Raw genomic sequence first — 25,967 nt, forward strand, 5'->3', positions numbered from 1 at the left:
TATTTTTCTACTTTTACCTCTGTTACTATGTTTACTGTTAATTGGGTCCATCATTTTCTTGCTTGCTTTGGAATCTTTGTAGATTGAAATCTCTGTTTTCGAGCTTTGATTTTTAGGGTTATGATGCTGACAATTACTGAGTTGTTTGGTGGAGATTTATCCGTTGAAAATTCATTTAACTGATCAATTGGCCACATGATTTATTGGTGGCTTCTTGTTAACGAGAGTTTACTTCATCTACTAGTTCAATGATATTTCCTTTTAAGCCTGAAGTTGTCTAATTTACTCAAATAAACTTAGTGTTAAATAACTTATAAAAGATGATTGATGCAATTAACAAAATTGTGTCCACCATTTTGAAATATATAATTAATTGCACTAATTATGTTTTGAGGTTGTAACCTCATTTAAATTAGGCAATCCACTTTTAATTGCTTCCAAATGGAATGGAGTGTAAGTTGGTGACTATCACTATCCTATTAGCATCTCTATTCTATTTGTTGAAACCCAAGCTTGGTTTTCACCACCTTGCATGTATATTCCTATTTATAAAAAATTGTTTCTTAAATATTGTAGAATTTGGGTATCAGTGATATAACATTCTTATTCATTCATTAGTGCACCGTCAACTTTACTATCGTATTTTTGGGTATGAATGATATTATTGTTCATACAATTGTTTCTTGAGTATTGTAGCAATAGGACATCAACCCAATATTCTCATTCATTGCATTGAAAATCTTTCTCTATCATCAGGTTTCTATTTCCATGGCTCACAATGTGAGAAAGTAAAAGTGCTAGAACAATGTCAACTTTCTCCCCCACCAGGGTCTGCTCCACCAACCTCTCTTCCTCTATCTTTCCTTGACATTCCTTGGTTTTACTGTGTCCCAGTACTAGGAATCCTACTTCTATGAGTTTCCTCACTCAAGTAACCACTTCTTGGAAACAGTGCTTCCAAATCTCAAACACTCTCTTTCCCTCACTCTCCAACACTTCTTCCCCTTCACTGGAAATTTAGTGTTCCCACCTAAGCCTCAATTCCCTTATATTCACTACATTCATGAAAACTCCATCTCCTTCACCATTGCAGAATCCACTGCAGAGTTCCCACTCCTCATAGCTAACACTGCAACAGATGTTAGAGACTCTCACTGATAGCAATCTTACCAAGAATCACAGGCCCAAGAGGATAAGCAGCAAAGCAGTCCACTTGAGAGATTACGTGTGAGCACTAGCAGGCCGTTATGATATTCCACTACTGATTCCACTACTCTGCCAGTAATTAGTTGTAACAACCTACCATTCAAATTATCAAAGTTTGTTATCTCCAATTTCCCGCAAAATTATCTTGTATTCAACTATAAATATAGAGCAAATGAAGGAATAAAGGCAGAGATGCATTAATACTTATCTTAATAGTCATAGTAGAATAGCGTCCCTATCACTCACCCTTTTGCTCCTGTATTACCTACCCCAAGTAGAAAGAAGATGGCACGTGGTTGTTCCCTCTTATTGCTGATGGAAGAGCCTTCTATCGTTTCATTAAGTTTTGGACGTCCTATGTTACTAAAACAAAATGCGACGTGGCATCATCATCTCAAGCTTTATTACCACTTCTCAATAGGGATATCATCGAAGACCCCAAAGGGCTTAAGCTCATTTTGTGGAAGGAGTAGTTATATATGGAACACTCCTATAGAAAGCATAATAAAAGAACCCTCCAATGTTGTTGATAGCAATGGCAAAGTTCGTCACGGTTTTGTGCTGAGCCGTGACCATGTTGAGAAACTAAAGAAATGGGTGTCTTTTAAGTGCAAGAGTATTTATGGGTTAGAGTTACAATCATTGCAGACATCAACCTTTGTAGCGACATGTTCTTTGATGTGGGTTTGTAGGGTCCAATCAGAAGAGACCAATAATGCTAGCACTAATCCTAATAATGATGAAACCTGGAAATTGCCTTGCTCCTCGCATTGTATCACTCAAGAGGGGCATGCTAATAGGAGAAAATGCTATAATTGAGGCAGTGATTGCTATTAGAAGGAAAGTTAGAGATTTTCAGTTAGATGCTATGAAAGGGTTTGAAAGTGTTATATCTGACTCTGAAGAACTTAGCCAACCAGGGACGAAAAGTGTTGTAACAATTGCAGGGTCACCAAAGATAGGTGCATATGAGACTGATTTTGGGTGGGGAAAGCCCAAGAAGAGTGAAATACTTCACATAGAAAATTCAGGATCTATTTCGCTTTCTGATAGTAGGGATCAGGAGGGTGGAGTGGAAGTTTGGACTAGTACTTGGAAGGGCTCATATGAGCAAATTTTGTACTATATATCTTGGGAGAATATCTCAGAAATATTGAGGAAGTTTGACTAAAATACCATGCATGTGTGTTAAAGATGGATTTGCATGTTGCTTTGCCGTGCACCAGTGTAGCAATTATCAAATGTGTTTTCATTTAAAAATAAGATGTCACTGCGAGTGATCATGATGATGAGTCTCTATGATGAGTTATACATGAATTATTTATAATTTTATCAACATTTTTTAAAATTTGTTATTGCATTATAAATTTTATTATATATATATATATATATATATTTACTCTCGTGTTAAATAGCATATTAAATGTCTTTTCATTATCAAATATGTTGTGTATTGTATGCGTACGGTGGTCTAACATGCAATGACGGTTCCCGATGTTGTAACATGTAATGATCACTAATAGATTTATTATTTAAATACGGAATGATTTATTTACTTTAATTTTTTTATCATCAAATAGAGTATATTCATTAATATGGGTACTACAGGTACCCAAGAACCATAACTTAAGAGTATTTTTAGATAAAAATCCAATGAGTTAGTAAGCATTTATAATGATACGCATAAAAATTAACCCTGGAAAAAATATAGATCAACACTTAATATGTTAATATAGACACTTAGTGAGAGAAATGAAAGTAAGAAAAACATAAGTTTTTTAAGTAATATGATATTACATGGAGAGAAAAATAAAAACTGTTTATTAGGTGCTTAAAAAATATGATTAAAAAGAACCAATCATATATATACCAGTAGAACTTTCGTGCTTCTGCCTTGCATTCAGGTACTGTTCTTTTTTTTCCTTGTCGCAGTGTATAAATAGGATTCCACAACACCTTTTTATATCAGTTGTTTTACACTCGATGTCAAAAGTAACATAGTAGCAATTTTGAAATTAAAAGTAAGTAATTTACATTTGTTATAGATTAACCAATGTAATAAATTATTCTTTACATTGCTTTTAATTGGAACCAATGAAAAAAGCGGTTAAGATGAAGTGAATAGACATCTTTCACTCATGAGAATAATTTATTTAGTAGAAAAATTCATATTTATTATTTATCATGTCAAGTCAGCCATAATCACAGTATGATGATTCATATTAATTTATGCTCAAATGTGCTAAAACATTCCCGTCACAGGAAAAAAAATATAGTAAGGGATTATTCTTGGTGATGATGAACCCTTCACTTCATCCTTGTGATTGTGACTTGCACCATTGCTCCCTCTTCGCCACTAGTTTATGCATTCATTGTGACACCAACATCGACGACGTCTGGTATAAATCATACATTTCATATATATAACATTTTAATTTTTTTAAAGGTTATTTCTCAAACTATAATACATTATCAATACTAAGTTAAATTTTTGCTTTACTTCTATTGATTTAGATTTCACGCATGGATTAGGTAACAAATATTTAGATTGTTTTGTAAAAAAAAAAATAGAAGCTAGTTGGCCAGTCCATGCACCCAGCAAATAGTGAATGGGCAATTATGCCCTTCTGAGAAGCCTATTTCCGGAAGACCTTTCTTCCGGATTACTTCCGGAAGACTGCTTTTCCGAAAAACTTTCGGAAGACACTTCTTCCGAAAGAAGGTGGACTTCCGGAAGAACTCCAGAAAACGTTTTGGAAGAAGTGTTTTTGGGAAGTTTTCCGGAAAAAAGGTCTTCCGGAAGAAGGTTGTTACGGAAGTTATTTTTTTTGGTTTTTTTAAAATGCTGTATTTTCCTAATTATTTGATTTTAATAAATAAATTAAGTTATAAAATAAATAATATTATTTTACATAAATTATTATTAGTGAACATAATTATGAGTAATATTTGTAATTCCTTTTTTACGCGCATATAAATGTAAATAATAATTTGTGTGACAATTTAATATAATTTAAATCATAAAAATTAATTAATTCGTATATTTTATAAAAAAAATAATTATAATTTGTATTACAAAACTTAATATGTAATAAAAAAATAATTATAATTTTATAACAACGTGAAGTAAAATAAATTTCATTTTATAATAATAACTAAAAATAAAATAATATTTAATGTATATGTAATGACGATTTTGCCCCTGGTTGTTTTCTTTAAATTTACTGCGCTTTCACCTTCATCCCCGTCTTCTTGCTATTGTTATCCTTTTCCGTAAAAAGCTTTTCTGGTGGTCCCGTGAAGTAGAAGTTCCGTAACAAGCGATTTGGTGGTCCCGTTAAGCAGCTGTTCCGTGTTTGAAGTTGTTTTGGTCGTTGTTGTTCGTATTTCGTTGGAGGTACGCATTTATCGTTTTTTTTTTTGTGTGTTTTCTAGATGTTCTTTAGAGAAGATGAACAGTAAAAAATTATTTTCGGAATTACTTTTTACTACAGAAGGAAGTAGTTCCGGAGTAAGAATGTTGAATTTCCGGAAGAAGTTATTCCGGAACTTGCTATTCTCAATTTCGGAAGAAGTGCTTCCGAAACAACTTCTTCCGGAAATTCAATTTATTAATAATTTTTTTTAATTCTGCTATAAATTATATATATATATATATGAATATTATCATTTATAATATCTGTATTGTGGATATAATTGGCTTAATTAGGTATAATGATTTTGGTATAATATTAAATGATTTAGGTAACATAATTGTATTTTGTTGTAGTAAAAAAATGTTTTATTAGTTGTTTAATATAGTGTTAAGTTTAGTTTAAGTAAATAATGTAGTTATAAATTTAGAATATATTTGTATTAGTTGTTAATATGTTTGTTAGATAATATGTAGTGAAATTGTGAATGTGGTTATATGATAATTTGAATATATTTGTGTATGATGCATATGTCCTGTTAATATGTTTGTTAGTTAATATGTAGTAAATTTTTGGATGTGGTTATATGATAATTTGAATGTACTTGTGTATGATGCATATGTCCTTAAGATGGACGAAGATCAATGGAGGTATGACTATGCGATGTCACAAGAAGTTCATATGGATTATGATTATGATAATGAAGAAGAATGTGGGGGTGAATGAACCACATGTCGATTGTTCAAATGCTTTGGATACGTCTCAGGTAATCATAGATAATTTGAGTCATTTGGTTGAATTGATGTTTTGTAAAAAAATTAATATGTTTGGGTTGCGTTGTAGGTATTCGGTACTCGAGATGATGTTTTGCAATGGGCTCGAACAGGTGCCCATGAAAATGGATTTGTTGCAGTGATTATGAGGTCTGACACAGATACCGGTAGCAGAGGAAGAAGTTCATTTGTCTTAATTGGGTGTGAAAGGAGTGGTACGTACAAGTGTAGGAATAAAGAATTCGTTAGAAAAGACACTGGGAGTAGGAAATGTGGTTGTCCCTTCAGGCTTCGTGGGAAACCAGTGCATGGAGGGGAAGGTTGGATGGTGAAGTTGATCTGTGGGATTCACAATCATGAATTGGCCAAGTCCTTAGTTGGACATCCATATGCTGGGCGATTGACTAAGGATGAAAAGAAAATTATTGCTGATATGACAAAGTCGATGGTGAAACCAAAAAACATCTTGCTAACGTTGAAGGAACACAATGCCAACAGTTGCACCACGATAAAGAAAATTTACAATGCAAGAAGTGCATATCGTTCTTCAATAAGAGGAGCTGATATCGAAATGCAACATTTGATGAAGCTTCTCGAACGTGATCAATACATTCATTGGCATAGATTGAAGGCTGAAGTTGTGGTGCATGATCTGTTTTGGTGTCACCCAGATGCAGTAAAGTTATGCAATGCATGCCATCTGGTGTTTTTTATAGACAGTACCTACAAAACAAACAGGTACAGACTCCCACTACTTGACTTTGTTGGAGTGACACCAACGACAATGACATTCTCTGCTGGGTTTACATATCTGGAGGCTGAGCGTGTTAATAATATTGTATGGGCTTTGGAACGATTTCGAGGCCTATTTTTAAGAAACGATCGCCTCCCTGTTGTTATTGTCACTGACAGAGACGTAGCACTGATGAATGAAGTGAAAACTGTGTTCCTCGAGTGTACAAATTTGTTGTGCAGGTTTCATATCAATAAGAATGTGAAGGCGAAGTGCAAATCTTTAATCGGTGAAAAAAATGCGTGGGACTATGTAATGGATAACTAAGGTACTTTGATTGATTGTCCGTCCGAACACCAGTTCCATGAGTCACTTCAGAAGTTTCAAGTTGCTTGTTCGCCTTGGCCGATGTTCATTGACTATGTTAACGACACATGGATTATCCCCCACAAGGAAAAATTTATTACAGCATGGACGAATAAGGTCATGCACCTAGGCAACACAACAACAAACAGGTATTAAGAACTTATTTTATTTGTTAGTAAGGATTAGTAATAAATGGTATTTAATTGTTGTATATTTTCATGTTTGTTGTGTATTTTAAATGTAGGGTTGAATTAGTTCATTGGGCTCTCAAAAGAGTACTACAAAATAGCGTTGGAGACCTATGTAGTGTTTGGGATGCCATGAACAACATGATCACACTGCAACACGTCAAAATTAAAGCATCCTTTGAAACCAGTACGCATGTGGTTGGGCATGTATATAAAAAAACCTTATACAAGAGGCTTCTTGGGATGGTTTCAAGGGACGCTTTAAATCAGATTGCTTCTGAAGTTGACCGTCTACGTTATCTCGGCAGCAATCCCTCTTCTTGTGGTTGTGTGATGAGAAGCACGCACGGTCTTCCTTGTGCGTGTGAGCTTTCTAGGTATACTGCTGGCAGCATCCCATTGGAGTTAGTCAATCTTTTCTGGAGGAGACTTTGCTTTTCAGACCAAGGGTTATGTGAGACAGAAGTCCGCATCAAGGAAGAGATAGAGACCATATCTAAAAGGTTTGATGAACTTGATGTGTCTGGCAAAGTAACTCTGAAGAGTAAACTTCGAGAAATTGCATACCCTGATCATAACTCTATGTGCCCTCCTCCGTCAAAGGTCAACACTAAAGGTGCACTGAAAAAATCGATGAAAAGAAGTCAAAGATCCACAAAGCGTGATCCATCTTACTGGGAGTATGTTGATGCTTTTCATTCTGTTCAAAGCAGCAACTCTCCAGTCAAACGTAGTGCATCATGTACTGAACCGCCTCAGCCAACAAGGATCATCCCGATGTTGGATCAATTTGTGCCATTCATTCAAGGTTTCATTCGTGACGTTATGGATGTGAAAGCGGACGGTAACTGTGGATATCGGTCCATTGCCGCTTTATTAGGTATGGGGGAAGATTCGTGGCCGTTAGTGCGTAATGAATTGATTAAAGAACTTGGCAGGTGGTCACATGAGTACATGAACCTCTTCGGTGGCACAGAGAAATTTGAACAATTAAAGTTGTCCCTACTTGTTGATGGGTTTTCGAAGGTATGTTTTTAGGTTAATTTTTTTAATAACAAACTTTAAATTACTTACATGTGTATATTTGGTTGATTCAGGTTAGTGTGGACAAGTGGATGGATATAACGGAGATGGGATATGTGATTGCATCACGGTATAACGTAATCCTTGTATCGTTGTCCCGACAACAAAGCATGACATTTTTTCCTCTTAGAAGTCAACCACCACCTGATTTTTCTGGGCACCACATGATATGTGTCGGTCACGTGTTTGGAAATCATTTTGTTCAGGTACATTGAATATAGTTAGTATAACAATTATGCAATGACTTTGCTGGTTCATTTGACACGGTCACCGCATGATATAATCTTTGTTCATGTACAACAGGTTTATTTGAAAGACCATTGTCCCTTACCGCCTCCAGCGTTGTTGTGGTCAAGCAATTGTTATTCTCAGGCAAAGCAGTGGACAACTCCATATATTAGTAGAATGCAGCAATACACAAGCTTGATGTCATTCAAAAGACACTATGTCGACCTAAATGACGACTAAACATGCATTTTTTATGTAATTGTATTCATTATGCGATATAATTTGTTGTAACCAATTACTAACCAATTAATATTATTAAGTACTCGTTTGGTTAAGCAAAAAAATTGTTGGTCCAACAAAAATCATTTACGCGTGTAGCATACATCATTGTCATAATTGACAACACATAATGACATGCATGCGTATTAAAGTTTGAGTTGAGGACCAACAAAGAACTGCTGAAGGTGTTAGTACAATCTAACTACTGGAAAAAATATGGACCGATAGAAATTTTAGCTGTCTTTACTAAATATGTTGTGAAAATCGAAGACGAGGTCATTGCGACATCGCTAAACAACTGAATGCAATGTTTATTTTTTTGTTTTTTCGTTGATGTAACCTTTATCTGTTTACGGTGTGTTTAAATCCCATAATAAAGTTGAATGTGTTGTTTCAATGGTCCAAAGATAATTTATTTTAATTGTTAGAAGGGTCGGATTCCTATTTTTTTGGATTTTCTGGCTTTGTTTGTAGGTGTTATTTGACGGAACCGGGGAACGGGAATAATTTTTTTAGGTTCTTTGAAGTCCAAACATGAGAAATAGCGGCCCTCCATTGTCTTACGGCACTCGCACACCCACGGAAAAAAAACCCCAAACATGGGTACTTGAACATGAAAAATGGTCCCTTTCCTATTTTTTTGGATTTTTTGGATTTGTTTTAGGTGTTATTTGATGGAACCGGGGAACCGGAATAATTTTTTTGGGTTCTTTGAGGTCCAAACATGAGAAATAGAGGCCCTCCATTGTCTTACGGCACTCGCACACCCACAGAAAAAAACCCCTAACATGGGTACTTGAACATGAAAAAGGGTCCTTTTCCTATTTTTTTGGATTTTCTGGCATTGTTTTTAGTTGTTATTTGAAGGAACCGGGGAACGCGAATAATTTTTTTGGGTTCTTTGACGTCCAAGCATGAGAAATAACGGCCCTCCATTGTCTTACAGCACTCGCACACCCACGGAAAAAAACCCCAAACATGGGTACTTGAACATGAAAAAGGGTCCCTTTCCTATTTTTTTGGATTTTCTGCCTTTGTTTTTAGGTGTCATTTGATGGAACCGGGGAACGGGAATAATTTTTTTACGTTCTTTGACGTCCAAATATGAGAAATAGTGGCCCTCCATTGTCTTACGGCACTCGCACTCCCACGGAAAAAAACCCCAAACATGAGTACTTGAACATGAAAAAGGGTCCCTTTCCTATTTTTTTGGATTTTCTGGCTTTGTTTTTAGGTGTCATTTGATGGAACCGGGGAACGGGAATAATTTTTTTAGGTTTTTTGACGTCCAAATATGAGAAATAGTGGCCCTCCATTGTCTTACGGCACTCGCACTCCCACAGAAAAAAAACCCCAAACATGAGTACTTGAACATGAAAAAGGGTCCCTTTCCTATTTTTTTGGATTTTTTGGCTTTGTTTTTAGGTTTTATTTGACGGAACCAGAATAATTTTTTTGGGTTCTTTGACGCCCAAACATGAGAAGTAGCAACCCTCCATTGTCTTAAGGCACTCGCACACCCACGGAAAAAAACCCCTAACATGGGTACTTGAACATGAAAAAGGGTCCCTTTCCTATTTTTTTAGATTTTCTGGCTTTGTTTTTAGGTGTTATTTGACAAAACCGGGGAACGGGAATAATTTTTTTGGGTTCTTTGACGTCCAAATATGAGAAATAGCGGCCCTCCATTGTCTTACGACACTCGCACACCCACGGAAAAAAAACCCCAAACATGGGTACTTGAACATGAAAAAGGGTCCCTTTCCTATTTTTTTTGGATTTTCTGGTTTTGTTTTTAGGTGTTATTTGACGGAACCGGGGAATGGATATAATTTTTTTGGGTTCTTTGACGTCCAAGCCTGAGAAATAGCGGTCCTCCATTGTCTTACGTCACTCGCACACCCACGGAAAAAAAACCCCAAACATGGGTACTTGAACATGAAAAATGGTCCCTTTCCTATTTTTTTGGATTTTTTGTCTTTGTTTTTAGGTGCTATTTGACGGATCCGGGAAACGGGAATAATTTTTTTGGGTTCTTTGATGCCCAAACATGAGAAATAGCAGCCCTCCATTGTCTTACGGCACTCGCACACCCACGGTAAAAACCCAAAAAATGGGTACTTAAACATGAATTTTTTTTTAAAGTGATATTTGTAGTATCTTATATGGCGATTTCATTGTCATGTATTTTTTTTTTAATATTTTGTTTTTGGTACGAGCTTATTATTTTTTATATAAGCAAAAATTATATATTAATAGTGTAAATTATGATCAAATCATAATTTATTATATATGATAATTACTTTAAAAATCTTACTAACACATAATTATGAATTATGAATGAATTGACCATTGATTTTTTTTATTATCAAAACTTATTGCTTTTTTTATAAAAAAAAATAGACTGCATCTATGTATGGTGGTGGCATGTAAAAAAAAATAATATTAGTAATTACATTTGGATTTCCTGCCTCTTTTATAAAAATATTTATTTTTAATGTAATTCTTACGAACAAAACTCATAATTTTAGGTTCACTTTTTTTAAAAATAAATTTAAAACACTCCAAAACTTCGCTTAAGGACCACGATCGGAATCAGAATCGATACGTTAGTTAATATCATAAAATAATAAATTGTGCAAAACAAGTCAACTATATTAAACAAAAAAATGTAATAATTACAAAAATTCATGTCAACTACAAGACAAAAAATAAATACAATAATCAATGCTCCGTGCGGCGTCTTTGACGAGCCCTGACACTTCCATCAGCACTGGCTCCCCCTCTGGCGATCGTCAGGCAGTCCTGCATAATCTCATATAACTTTGTGGCTGCAGTGACCATCCTAAGGTTGAGCACACGCTCCAACCTCTGTGCAATCGCCTCATATCCGTCGTAATCATCCTGTGACAGTCATTAAAAAAATTTATTATAAAATTTAAAATAAATAACAACTCATCAAACATTAAATGCGCAAAAAATCTTACCACATGTGGAGGGGGGTCAAATGCCACTGGAACCTGGGGGCTGGGCGGCTGTATGTACTCCTCAGGGTCTGCAGCTGGTGCATCTCTCGGTTGGTCACCTGCCTGGGTCGGTATCATGAATGTGTGAGATATGCAGAAAAACCACTCCATGTAATCCGCAGATACCTGCCCAGGTACTAGACAAAGCTCACTCGCAGGTAGTACGTGCTCCGCAAAATGCATCCACCTGTCATCTATATCATCGTGTGACAATCGAGCACTAACAGATGGCGGAGGGATGCTTTGGATGTAACCAAACTGCCGTACCACCCTCTCCGGTCGAGCTGTGACCACCATAGGACCCCATCTCAGCTGACCCTGGAATGATGAAATCAGCTCAAAGGCCCTAACCCCCCGATGCTCTGTGTACGGCAACCAGGACACATCTGTGACGGTCAAAGCATCACAACGTGCCCTGTAAGGTGCTCCTGTGATTCCCTTCATGTGCGCCTTCGACGTCAACCACCGGGAAGCACGTGGGGACGTCTCCTGGTATGTATCATCTGTCACGCACTGGTGCACACAAGGAAAATGCTCATAGATCCAGCATTACACAAAAAATGAGGTTAACGTAACATAAAAACATGTTTAAATCATAATCGAACATAACATATTAAAAAACACAAAATTTACCTGTAATAGAGTCAGGTACCCCGCAAGCTGTCGTGTGGTGGTCCTAGAAGCCTCATCTAACTGGTCATACATATGAACCAGCGCGACAACTCCCCAAGCATAACTACCACTCTGAGCGAGGTCACAAAAAGCGTCTAGGTGAACCACATGCACGTATGTTGCACTCTTATTAGCAAAAAGAGTGCAACCGACCAGGTGCAGCAGATAAGCACGAGCTGCTACAATCCACCGCCGGGCTTGACATCTCATCTCATAAATGTCTCGAACCCATCCTAGTCGTACATATGCCCCACGTGTCAGTGCTGTCTCGGCTCTAGCCTCCTCGGCAGACACCTCAAGCAACTCTGTCAGCAAAAATCTCGCCTCCTCCGTAGAAAGAGCATGAAAACTGTGCAGCGAGCCAGTGATAGGCAAATGATGGAGTGATGACACATCATCCAATGTGATCGTCAACTCTCCTACCGGAAGGTGGAAGGTGCTGGTCTCGCCGTGCCACCTCTCCACAAATGCGGATATCAGTCCAAGATCGCCAGTAACAACTAAACAATCGATCAGTGGACTTAATCCTGTGGCAGCAACCAGTCCTTCAATCTCAGGCACTGGCCTCCCAATCAATGTCACATTCCTCCCATGTGACACCAACTTCAAATTAGGACGTTCCTGATTTGAGGTACAAATTATACAATTATTAAAAAAAATTAATGACAAACAAATCAACAATGATAAATAATTAACAAATTAAAATACCTGTCCACTCCAAACAGCGTGTGCAACATGATCCGCAAATGATGTCAGCACTGACGGGTCACGTGGCCCACCAGGGAATCCCTCAGCTTCATCAGCATCTGACCCCTCAGCACCATCAGCACCCTCTACGTCCGCACGCATCTCAGGTGCCTCCTCAGCCAGATTAGGGACATCGTCAGTCATGTCAGCAACGTCCTCAGCCAAATTACGTGCATCCGCAGTCATCTGATGAACCCGTTGCCTACGGGCTGAGGCAGTAGGCCTACACCTCTCGAGAACATCAGCTGCATCATGGTCATCATGTCTATCTCTGCCTACAAGTCTACCTATGACACGACCTAAACCTCGTGTTCTAGCCATGATCTGCAAATCATGTGGAACACGTATTTTTTTCGGTCAAAACATACACAACTTTTTTTATAAAATAAAACAAGTTTATTTATAAAAAAAATAAGACTAATTTAAATCAAATTATTTGAAAACATACACAACATAATTTAAAAAAAACAAACAACATCATTTATAAAAAAACACAACTAATGTAAAAAAAAATTAATTAGTAAACATCCACAACTTAAATTTAAAAAAAAATAAAAACTTCATTTATAAAAAACCACAACTAATGTAAAAATAATTAATTATTAAACATCCACAAGTTAATTTAAAAAAAATAAAAAACTTCATTTATTAAAAAAACACAACTAATGTAAAAAAAAAATTCATTAGTAAACATCCACAACTTAATTAAAAAAAATTAAAAAAACTTCATTTATAAAAAAAACACAACTAAATTAATTAGTGATCATCCACAACTTAATTTATAAAAAAACACAACTAATATAAAAATAATTAATTACTAAACATCCACAACTTAATTTAAAAAAAAATTCATTTATCAAAAACCACACCTAATGTAAAAATAATTAATTATTAAACATCCACAACATAATTTAAAAAAAATAAACAACTTCATTTATTAAAAAAAACACAACTAATGTAAAAATAATTAATTAGTAAACATCTACAAATTAATTTATAAAAAAAATACTTCATTTATAATAAAATAAACAACTTTATTTATGATAAAATAAAAAACTTTATTTATAAACAAAAAAAACACAACTAATTTCAAAATATATAATTAGTAAACATACAAAACTAAAATTATATATAAAAATAAAACAAAAATGGGAAAAAAAATTTCAAAACATACACAACTTAATTTATATCATTTATAAAAAATTATTAGTATTTAAAAAAAAATTCCAAATCACGCACAACTTTATTTATAAAAATAAACTACTTCATTTATAAAAAAAACACATAACTAATTTAAAATTAAATAATTAGTAAAATACTCAACTAAAATCATATAAAAAATAAACAAAACCAATTAACAAAAATAACCAACTTAATTTATACCAATAACCAACTCTATTTATAAATAAAATACATTAATTTTTTAAAAAATATTTTAAAAAAAACTAACTTCCGGAAGCATTAAAAGGTCATCCGGAAGAACCCTTCTTCCGGAAAGTTTCCGGAAGCTTTCCGAAAGAAGTGTTCTTCCGAAAGTCCTTTCAGTTCTTCCAGAAATCTTCCGGAACACCTTCTTCCGGAAGAACCCTAAAAGGATCTTCCGGAAGGCGCCACCGTAACCTCCCTTTCCCCATTTTTTTCGGTGTCTTCTACCCTAAGGTTCTTCTAACCTACCCTAAATGCTACAACTATAGTGCATAATAAAAGCAAAGGGAAGGTTAGGGACACCTACCTCGAAGGGAAATGGCGTCTAAGCGAAACAAGCAGCAGTCGGGCTCGCGGAGAAGAGAAAACGTAGAGGCTCGCGGAAGAGGGAAGAAAAACAGAAGCAAGAAGAAGAGGCGTGAATGATTCCGGGAGAGGGAAAGCTTTTTAAACTTTTTATTTAACTTTTTTAATGAAGGGCAAAATGGCCCATTCAATAAATTGCTGGGTGCACCAGCAATATTGCTGGGTGCACCTAGCATTTCCCTTCAAGAGGTAGAGAAGCTCTTAGAATGGGCTAGGCCAATTATATAGGAAAAAATAAATTTCATAAAATTTAAATCCAGCCATGAGTTGGCTCTAGTCCACACAATTTTTTGGTCTTTTGGGTCCACAGGCTTTTGTTTGCTTAAGAAGTCTTATGAGTTGGGACCCAGGACGAAAAGGAGTAATTTTATTTGAAATTTATCAAATGGGAATAATTTTGAATGAATACTAAATAGGAGTAAGTCATAAGAATTTTTAGGATTCCTAGGTATGAAATCATAAAAAATTTACAATTTTAACCATTTTTTATATGAAGTTTTAATGACTTCAATTTTTATTTTTTTTAGTGAAATCATAAACTTTACAACGACTTCAAAGTCGTTCAAATTTTTTATTTTTAAGTTAATATTATTTGTTTCAATGTTTTTAATATTTTTTTATTAATATTAAAAAATAATATTAACTTAAATTTTATCAAATAATATTAACTTAAAATTGATCAAATAATATTAAATTTTGTAAAAAAATATATTTTTTAATTATTTTTTACATTTATCATTATTTTAAACATTTGGGGGTCAAATTTAATCTTTTAAAAATTTGGACACCAAATTGAACTATTTAAAATAATTCGGGAATCAAATTAATAATTAAGCCTAAAATATATGATTAGTCTTTTACAATGTGTTTGATTTTGTAGAAAGAAAAAGAATGGAATTGTGACAAAAGAAATAAAAAAAAAAGTGTTGAAGATCTCATATCAACACGATAAAGCCTCATTAGTTAATATAAATGAAGACAATTCTCACATTTACAAATCAATTTTGTAAGACTGAGTTAGATCCATAATCCACGTTATAATTTGATAGTGTATTCCAACGAGTCTTGTTGGACTTATTGGATCACGTGTTATTGGACCACTTACATATATTCAGTCATACAAACCTCATGCTCGAGATGTTCAAATCTCTACATGAGGGGAATGTGATGCAGATCTCACATTGACCAGTGATGAGTCCTAATTGGTGTATATAAATAGAGGACAATCATCACCTTACAAGTAGATTAATTTTATAGCATTGAGTTAGACGCATAATTCACATTAATCTAATAAGAAGTGAAATAGAGTAGAAAGGAGTGAAAAATAAGGTTTTTGGTTGAAGTTAAAGACAATGAAAAAATATTTAAATTAAAGTGGTTGGGTAAATAAGAAAAGAAGAAAAAAATGACTATTACATAAATTCACATTTTACCCCTAATAAAAAACAAATTTGTCCAATTTTTTTCCCACAAACAATTTTTTTTAAAATAAAAAAGAAGGTATACAACCGATCGTAGTAAGAAAACAACAATAAGAAGACAGCTTTGCAAATGTAAACGGACAAAAAGAAACACGGGCCTGATTTGCTCGAGTAGCAGGATTTATATAGCATTGTTTTTTATGTTTATTTTTCTTCATCATTATGACATAATAAATTATGTGCAGCAAAGACATAGGCAAAAAAACAAAAAATGATTGTTGTATAAACTCTTGTATAATTTGTTTTACAAATAACATTTTCTACAAAGCTTACCGATCAAAACATCATCATCATTTGACATCAAATATAGGCATTGACAAAATATGATTGGGGATCACGATTATCTGAGATAGATATGACTTATTTAGGAACTAATAAATAAATAAATAATAATTAGGGATTAAATTGTAATTGAGTTTAAAGGGAGAAATTTCTAGAGGTAACTGTTATTTGATGGGAATAGTGGTTATAAAAGAGGTTAATACCCACTAACGTCAAACAAGGTCTCTTTGACAAAAAAAAGTGTTTTTCTATAATATCTAGCGATTGTAAATGTAGATAGACAAAAAGAATAGTTAAGGGAGTGAAAATTTGTTTCTCTCATCTTTCAAGAAATCAAAGTACACGCCGGAGAGAAGTTCTACTATGGAGAAATATACATATTGTTTATCTATTATTTGTAAGAATCATAGGTTTCAATATCACATTGGTTTCTTATAATTCTTAATTTAAGAAATCCTTAAAGATTTTACATGTGGTTTCAGAGCATGTGTTATTAAATTTATGATTCTTCAAGAATGATTTATTTTCTCCCAATTATGCATGAACCCTAATTATAAAATTTAGGGATTTTTTTTTCCGCTACAAGTATGAAATTTTATATTGAAAAGGGTATAATTAAATTGACTTTTAGATCACAAGTATGAATGCGTAAAATTATATTATTTTGATTGTATTCAATGGAGAAAGACTTGTGATGTTTGTAAGTAGTTGTGCTTTGGGTTGTACATATTAAATTTGGAGAAAGATTTCATATTTATCTTTTTGTGCTATCTAATTTGATTTGATGATAATGGCTGGTGTTGGGTTTTTTCCTTTAACATGTATTTGTGAACGTGGAAAAAGCCATTAATCACGACTGCCAATTTTTATTTCCAATTTTTTTTTAAAGTATATGCGGACATGTATGTTCCTTGCAAGGGGTAAAGGAATCCTTTTGGAATTGCTTTTTGCATTCCACATTTTTCTATTCTCAATCCCACTTGCTCATTTTTTCCAAATATTTTTATTAAAGGTGATTAAAGGATTGAAAATTTATGCTATGCAATTAAATTAACGTGAATTCTTTAAAATTATCGGTAGCAGTAAATATGTATACAGTATACATTTGCTTCAATGTGATTGAATTTCTATTATTTTATTGGTTATAATGTGAAAGTATGGTATTTATTTGGCCTGGAATGAAATTAATAAAATGACTATAAATTGTTAATAGCAATAAGTATGTGTAGCCCATATATTTGGTTGGAATTAAGTGTATGATGAATTTGTTAGTCACCAACGTGGCCAAATTTATAAGATTATTTAATTTCAAATTAATGATTATTTCAATTACTTATAAAATAATGGATGCTAAATTATATGATTATTTATTTATGGTAATTGAAATTCATTGTTACAAGGCATTTAAAGATTGTCCAAAGGTTGATTAGTTGTTCTTATAATTAATGAATATAATTGTAGGCATTTTGTGTGTATCATTGGTTTTATTTATATACCCAAAGGAAATAGGTACTACTAATTGATGCATATTTAATTGCCAAATAATGTTAAGAATTCTATTAGCATAATCATGTTTGTATGATGTGTGTTGGTGTATCACACCCAAAGGAGAGCATCAATATATATTGACTGTTATTTGAACAAATCATATGTATGACATGTGTTTTATGTCTCAAAACACTTATGTGAATTTTATTATGAAGAGAAAGTCCATTATAAAGCTTGAAAAATATTTAATAGACTCAGCCTAATGTTGATGAGAATGACTATTGCAGTCAGTATTAAAGCAACTCTCCCTAAAATCGAAAGTGCTAAAAAGTATATAGGGTTAGTGTGAGAGTGCTCTCAAACAACTTATAAGTCTCTTGCTAGGACATTAATGAGTACATTGACCACCATGAAGTTTGATGATTCATATACTATGCATGAACATGTCATTGAGATGACTAACATTGCAACAAGACTTAAGACCTTGGGAATGACTGTGAATGAGAACTTCCTTGTTCAGTTTATTTTGAACTCATTACCGTCTGAATATGGCCCATTTCAAATGAGCTATAATACCATGAAAGATAAATGGAATGTGCATGAATTGCATAGTATGTTAGCTGTCGCAACCTACCCTTCGGCGGGAGGGCGACGCGAGGCTCACAGGTGCGTCTTCCAAGAAAGGAAAATGCGCGGAGTCGCCACCAACGTTTATTCGAGGAAAACATCAGAAAAACCAGAAAAGGCGTGGTCTACGAAATTTAAGTGTGAATGGTTCGGGAGTTGTATTTACGCACGGGGAAGGTATTAGCACCTCACACGTTCGTCACAAGGGACGACAGCCTTTAATCGAGTGTGCAAATATGACTTCAATTTGTCTTATTTTCTCTTTTACGCTTTTTATGTCTTTTTATGCCTTTTATATTTTTTTGTGGTCGACAAGGGTGTTTCCCTTGCTCCTACATATTCCTCAATTGTGATAAGGAAATCAGACCTACGTAGTTCTTTGAGAACTAAACGTTGGTTAAATTGTTTTTATCTTTTTTGCAAGATATATTTTGACTGAATAAAAGGTCATTTAAGGCGTTGGACCATTAAACGATCTTTTGATTCTTTTGATAGGAGAGAAAACATTAAGGCATTGGACCATTAATGATCTCTTGGAAAGAGGTGACAAAGCTATGTGTTGATTTTAGGCTTTCAAAAGTCCACGTTTAACCAATAAAAGTAAAGAGGACCATTTCAAGGCATTCGACCTTAAAATGGTTTTTAGGTGATTTTTAATGACAAAGCTTGATTTGTGAGTTGATTTTAGCCTTAGTTTCACTTTGGTTATTAATCAATTCAATTAAGAAAAATTTCAAAGAAAAACGTCCGATTGATTTTTTTTATTATTTTATTTAAAGATATTTTTGATTATTTTATTATTATTTTGCCTCTTTTTGGTTTTAAACGTGGTTACGGTGTGAAAGATCGGTTGGATTTTATTCTAACAGAGATTAAAAGATATTACAACTCAAATGATCGGTGGAAATTTATTTTATTTTTGATTAGGCGAGAAAATGACTTAAATAAATGGTTAAAGCACGTCAAAAAGGGGTACGGAAAGCAAACGAAATAAAAATAAAAGCACGCGAAACAAGTGGAGACCACTAAAGGCACATAGAATGAATTGAAAGGTTCAATTTCAGGAACTTACCGGTTGAAGACCGAAGAACGACGAAGAACGGACGAAGAATGATGGAAAATCTTCACGAAATTGCTCAGGGAAACGTCTCGGAAGCGTTACGGAAGCGCCTTGGCTTGGATTTTCTTCGCGGAAACAATTTTTTCACTAATTTCAAGTGAATCCTAAATATCAGAAGAGCTGAACGAATTTGCTCTGCCCTCTTTCCCCTAATTATAGGGGAAAAGAGGGAGGTGGTTGCCGCCCAGCTCGCCTGAAGGCACCACCTTCTGTTGGAACACCCTAGAAGGTCCAAGTGGGCCTGGTTGCTATTTGCACACCTCTTTTTACTAAATACACCCCCTTTGCCATTTTTTGCTGATTCTTTTTCCGTAACGTTATGAAACTTTACGGATTACGTAACGATGCTTGTTTTCTTTCCGTAATGTCGCGAAACTTTACAGACTATGCAACCATCCCCTCTTTGACTTCTAGAATGTTACGGAGCTTTACGGATTGCGCAACAATGCTTCCTTTCGACTCCCGACATGTCGCGGAACTTCACGGATTGCCTAACGATGAGTGTTAAGTACCTCGAAGCGGTCAAGCGAAGGTTGCATCCCACCAAACAAATGGTTCCCGGATGAAATTAGGGTATGAAAGTTGCCCCTCTTTACTTGTCTTTTATTGGAGATAAAAGCGAAGTAAAGATAAGACACTAATTTCGTTCGAGTGGAACATCACTCGGCTGGTCAATATCCCCGCCAGCGGAACCTGTCATTCAGAAAGAAAAGAAAAGGCATCAGAAGCGTCAACAAACTTCAGTGTCTTGAAAACGACAAAGTTGGACAACCACGACACTTCCCTTCGTCATTGCACTTGATCGTCCCTGCCCAGCAGAGAAGAATCTCGCGCGTCATTGGGCTTGAATGTGTCCGGACGACAAGAGTAAAAACCTGCAAAAATTTTGAAAATGATCAGCACCGAACGACCAACATCATCTTGATACCATCGAATTCGTTCCCCTCGGTTGACGAAAGGCGCGGATGACCATAAGGTATCTCCGTCTACCACCTGACTCACTGTCCCTGGATGACAAAAGGTGCAGAAGACGATGTCAGTCTCTTCGCGTCAACGGGCTCGTTTGCCCCCTGGTTGACGAAAGGTGCGGGTAACCATAAGGTAATCCCGCGTGTCACCTGACTTCACGGGTCAGGACGACAAAAAGTGCAGGAGACAATGTTAGTCTCTATGCGTCAACGGGCTCGTTTGCCCCTGGTTGACGAAAGGTGCGGGTAACCATAAGGTAACCCCGCATGTCACCTGACTTCATGGGTCAGGACGACAGAAGGTGCAGGAGACGATGTTAGCCTTTGCATGCTATCGTGCTCTAGGTCTGATAGATAGCAAAAGAATGTTTATACGAATAACCACTTGGGTATTTTCGCCTGCCCCCTAACTTCACGAGTGAGTACTGACAGAGGTTGTCTGCGCGGAAGACGACGTAAATCTCTGCGTGTCAACGGGCTTGTTGGCCGCGATTGACAAAGGGTGGAGAAGACGACGTTAGTCTCTGCATGCCATCATGCGTTGAGTCTTACAGATAGCAAAAGAATGTTTATACGAATAACCACTTGGGTATTTCCGCTTGCCCCCTAACTTTATGAGTTACTACTGACAGAGGTTGTCTGCGTGAAAGACGACGTAAATCTCCGCGTATCAATGGGCTTGTTGGCCGCGATTGACAAAGGGTGCAGAAGACGACGTTAGTATCTGCATGCTATCATGCGTTGAGTCTTACAGATAGCAAAAGAATATTTACGGGTTACCGTCGGGTGTCTCCGCATGCCACCGGACTCTTGGGTCACGGTAACAAAAGTGGGGTGGTCAACAAAAGCAGGGCTTTTGCTCCTAGGTATCCTCAATTTGTGATGAGGAACTCAGACCTACGTAGTTCTTGATAACTGTGAGACTAAAATAGTCTTGGTGTTTTTTCACTAAAATGTGAACATGCTTTAGTAAAGAAAGAAAACCTCCAACTGATCAGAGCAACATATGTTTTTTTGATGAAAAACAATGCATCTATCGGGGAAGGAGACCTTTCTGCATGTTTTTTTTGTTTTCTTCCGATCCTTGATCGAGAATTTTCTTTCTTTTTTGCTTTCTCTCAATCTTTGATTGGGAATATTCTCTTTTTGCCTTCTTCCGATTCTTTTGATTAGGAATTTTCTCCTTTTCTCTCCTTTTTTTTGTTTTCTTTTGAGGGCAAGGTTTATGGTGAATTGGGACTTTGGCTCAAGGCTTGTAGAACGGATGGACATGATATATGTCAGGGTGTTGGTCTGGCCAGTGGTTCAGGGATAAAGGGGATGTCCCACATTATTTCCATGACACACATGCAACAATGATGATTAGGAAATTTTATGCAAAACTGGTCACGCATGCACCCATGTGGACACTCAAGCATCAAGTTTTTATGGTCATGTGACACTAGGGCTCATAATTCATTTTTTTCTATTTAAGTCAACCCAGTGTTTCCAAAATATGTTCTTTTATCAATTCATGCATTCATCCGAGTCCATTTTGGACGTTCGGGAAAATTTTCACAGCATTCACCCTTCAGGTGTATACACATTTTTTTTTTCAAAAACTGGTTATGATCAGTGAAAATTTTTTCAAAGAAAAGCTGGAAGTTATCTCTTCTCAAAAGCATGTTGGCTTTTCAGCTAGACAACTTATTTTTCTTTTTCTCTTTTTTTTTTCTCTTTCCCCTTTTTTAAGTTATTATCATTTGTTTATTTCCTTTTTTCTTTTTCTCTCTGAAAAGGTTGTGCGGACGAGGGCGCACACTACCTACTCACCTCTAACGGAAAAAAAAACACGTAATGGTAAGTCGCAATAAAAATAGTGACAAAATAATTGAGAGCCATAAAGCCAAATTCGAGCAGAAACAGAAATAGTAACTAAAAACAGTAATGTTAATAACAACAAAAACAATAACCAGAAGCAGTAATGTTAATAACAAAAGTACGGTGACCTTGGTCACGTGGCTCCGCTCCCTCCCAAGAAATCGAGCAGGTCAGTCATATCCTCATCCATATGGGACTCATCTGCCTCACCGGGGGATCCTGCAGGCTCCTCCCCTGGCTGGGCATTGGGCCAGTCTCTAGGCCATGCGATCTCAGCCCCAAACTGCTCCGGGGTAGGGCATACAAAAGGGGTGGAACCCTGCCCCTACTGACTGAGGCTGAACCGGTAGAGACACTCATGTATCTGCACCTGCCCACAGTGGTTGGTTGCCTGCTGGCGAACCAAATGTTGTAGATAACGCTCCACGCCCAGTGACCCAGCTGGATCGGCCTGTCGAGGTGGTGGCGGTGCGTCTGCGGCCTGATGTGCATCACCCTACGCCTGCCTAGGACTGGGTGATCGGCGGTCGGATTACTTTACTGGCGGTGACGGGAACTCCGTATGACTGGCAGAGGCCCCTGATCAGCGCCGGAAACCCCAGGGCCCTGTTGGATTTATCTTGGTCCAGAGGGTGTCTAGTAGGCACCATACCTGCAAACAAATAAATGGCGTCAGCAATCACCTGGGCCACGTGGACGCTCATTCGTGTCAGGATGGCATACACCAACTGGCACTTAGGCAGAGGGAGATCGGAGTTGTGATCGCTAGGCAAGACATTGTTGAGCAGCAGTGTCATCCATGTCTGGGTCAAGGTGGTCATGCTAGTGCGCATGATCCGCACCCGCCTCCCTGCAGCGGTTCGGGCGAAATCCTGCCCCGGTGTGCACAACAGCTGGGCGATTGCTTCCTCATTGAAACCGTCGGCCCTGTTCCTCCTCTGGCTGAACTCACACTGTTGGCGTTCCTCCAAAACTAGCGGGTCGCCCAGGAACTGGCTGAGGGCATCTTCATCAAAGGGAATCCACTGACCCCTCACCCACGAGCGCATGTCCCGAACTCCCTCCTCCGTGGTCCAAGCATTAGCATAGAACTCCAGGACTATCTCAGGATCAAACTTGGCCATGGGAGTCACCAGCGGTGTCCAACGTCTACGAGCTATCTCCTCCTGAAAGTCTGTATACTCATCCTCCCTGAGCTGGACACGCCTCTCCTTGTGGAACGACCATCCCCTGATGGCCTCGAAGCGATGCTGGTGCTCGACACTCCGGAAACGATGACTATCGAACTCTGAGGCGGCACTGGACCCTTCTCATGTGGCGTCTCTTCTAGACCTCTTCGTGGAGAGTTTCTTCGGAGCCATTTCCTGCAAAAACATTTGGAAAGTCAGTTCAAGAAAACTTAATCAAAACGAAAGCCAGATCAAGCCAAACAGCGTACCCTTTTTCCAACAAAACATGAATATCCACACGAATTTTGAGAGGAATGCTTACGCGTTAATGCATGGGTTCTCCTAGGATATTCATGCATTTATACCTATCTTTCCCTCGATGAACGGCATCCTATGAGATGCACCTACTTTCGTTTTGCAAAGAAATTCCTTATGCTATATGTCAAACTATCCATTCATATTTTTCAAGGCATTTTGCTACCTACCTACTCCATTTTGAATGTCATTTTTGCTATATGTTCACATTTCATTCGGATACATGTTCATACATTTGAGAGGCAACTTGATGCTATTTATATTCACACATAAAAAACAATTTCATGTTGCACATTTATTGGCAAAGCAATTTTTGTACTACTCATTCACATTTTGAGAGGCAATTTAATGCCAAATGTTCCTATTTTGAAAAGCATTTTCGGGCCATATTTAACACATATGCACATTTGTAAAGCATTCGGCTACCTATTCAACATACACATGTACATGGTTAACGACATTTTCACACCATTTAGGTATAAAGAAATTATCATGGTGCAGCCCAAACCAAGTACTAGCCTAAAGGGGAAATCTCTCCAACATGCTCTCACTTTCATGCCTTCTCGCATTCAAAAAAAAAATCAAAGGCTTGGGTCCCTAGGCCTAAGTCATGTTTTGGCATTTATCCTAACTTTCGCAAGCTATCCACATATCCAAAAATGGTAATCATACATGCACAAACCCAATCTATAAGCAATATTCACAAACTTAGGTGCAAACACCATTGAGGCATTTCATCGAGCACTTGGTGGGCGCACTTTTGGGTACCAACAACAAGGGGATAGGGACAATGTGGCTTGCCCTATCATTTTAGAACACAACCTAGGCCTAAGGCCATCCCCTACAACCCCCCGATTCAATGAATCAAAGCGCAAATTTGCCCCAAATTGTCTCACGAAATTGGTCAAATCATGTACAATTTAAAGCATAAAAGGCATCAATGGAAAGCTAGAAACCAAAGGATAGTGCACTTACTTGTATGGAGTGGCAAGGACACTAAAATGGAAGCAAAAAAGCACACAATGGTGGCCTAGGGTCAGAAAAAGCCAGCAATCTCGTGAGTGCAGCGTTCTTAAGTGAGGGGGAGAAGTTTCTTGGGTGAAAGTTGCACTCCCCCTCTCTTTTTAAGCCATTTAGTGCAGGGGGTGCTCGCCCAGGCGAGCTAACCCTGCATTTTTTTTTAAAAAAAAAAACAAATGTACGCGCTCTCTATGGGTCGGCGTTCGCTTACTCGAACCCCCTTAGGGTAAATTAGGCATCCGACCATCACCTTAAAGACACAACAGTAATAATAACTAGGAATTTAAAGGATACTAGGCTGCCTCCCAGTAGCGTTTCTCGCTTGTCCGGAGCTGGACATGGGATGACAATCCGTCGATCATGGGCCTAGCCTCTACTTGTGTCCGTCCCTAAGTACCTGAAAGCAGGAAATGACATTGCGCAGCAAATCGTGGCCGCGTTACCGCTTACCTCGATTAGTCTCTGTCTTTGGATTTGGCTCGGTATTTGACTATTGCCTAAAACGATCCGGTTCCTGTCATAAGATAACAAATATGCATGTGTATACGTATGCATGAGCATTTTCAAATGCAATAATCTTTTTAGCAAAAGCTCGTCGGGTTCAGTTTCAATTAAGCGCTTGGGGCATCCCATAGACTGAGCAAAAAGGCTCAGGTTATCAAATACTGCACATCTTTTAAAGCACAAAGCGAGGATCGGAACCTCAATCCTACGTTCCCCTTTTTTAAAAGACTGCGATGAGAGAAAATACAAAGGACAGGAATCCCTGGGGGAAACCAAGGAGAACACACAAAAATAAAAACATGCAGTGACTTCCTCAATTGCCCCAGATTTTAAGCATAGTATCGCTTGACAACGTCAGAGTTCACGGGTGAAGGTAGCTCCTCGTCATCCATGTTGGCGAGCACCAGGGCCCCTCCGAAGAAAGCCCTTTTTACAACGAAAGGCCCTTCGTAGTTCGGGGCCCACTTTCCTCTGTTGTCTTTCAGAGCTTGGGAGACTTTCTTCAGCACCAAGTCCCTTTCGCTAAACCTACACGTGCGTACCTTTTTGTCAAAAGCGTTCTTCACTTGTTTCTGATATAAACGCCCGTGACTCATGGCGGCCAAACACTTGCCTTCTATGAGATTAA

The 25,967-nt window shown here is 37.0% G+C and overlaps 1 protein-coding gene across 1 annotated transcript; it reads right to left on the minus strand.

Annotated features, from left to right (window-relative positions):
- Nucleotides 1–10,993: 10,993 nt before the first annotated feature.
- LOC102667914 (protein MAIN-LIKE 1-like) lies at nucleotides 10,994–12,900 on the minus strand. Its single transcript, XM_041012864.1, has 5 exons — nucleotides 12,676–12,900; nucleotides 12,121–12,588; nucleotides 11,929–12,039; nucleotides 11,257–11,808; nucleotides 10,994–11,173 (listed from the first exon to the last, which is right to left on the minus strand). Exons 1-5 carry the CDS (start codon nucleotides 12,898–12,900, stop codon nucleotides 10,994–10,996), a joined length of 1,536 nt encoding a protein of 511 aa, XP_040868798.1.
- Nucleotides 12,901–25,967: the final 13,067 nt, after the last annotated feature.

Source organism: Glycine max, chromosome 19, assembly GCF_000004515.6.
Source record: "Glycine max cultivar Williams 82 chromosome 19, Glycine_max_v4.0, whole genome shotgun sequence".
Lineage (NCBI taxonomy): Eukaryota > Viridiplantae > Streptophyta > Magnoliopsida > Fabales > Fabaceae > Glycine > Glycine max.

Coding starts and splice junctions, on each gene's coding strand:
- LOC102667914 (XM_041012864.1), bottom strand. CDS start 12,900: ATGACTGCGGATGCACGTAATTTGGCTGAGGACGTTGCTGACATGACT. Junction 12,589..12,675: donor ACGCTGTTTGGAGTGGACAG/GTATTTTAATTT, acceptor ACCTCAAATCAG/GAACGTCCTAATTTGAAGTT. Junction 11,174..11,256: donor TTGACCCCCCTCCACATGTG/GTAAGATTTTTT, acceptor TGACTGTCACAG/GATGATTACGACGGATATGA.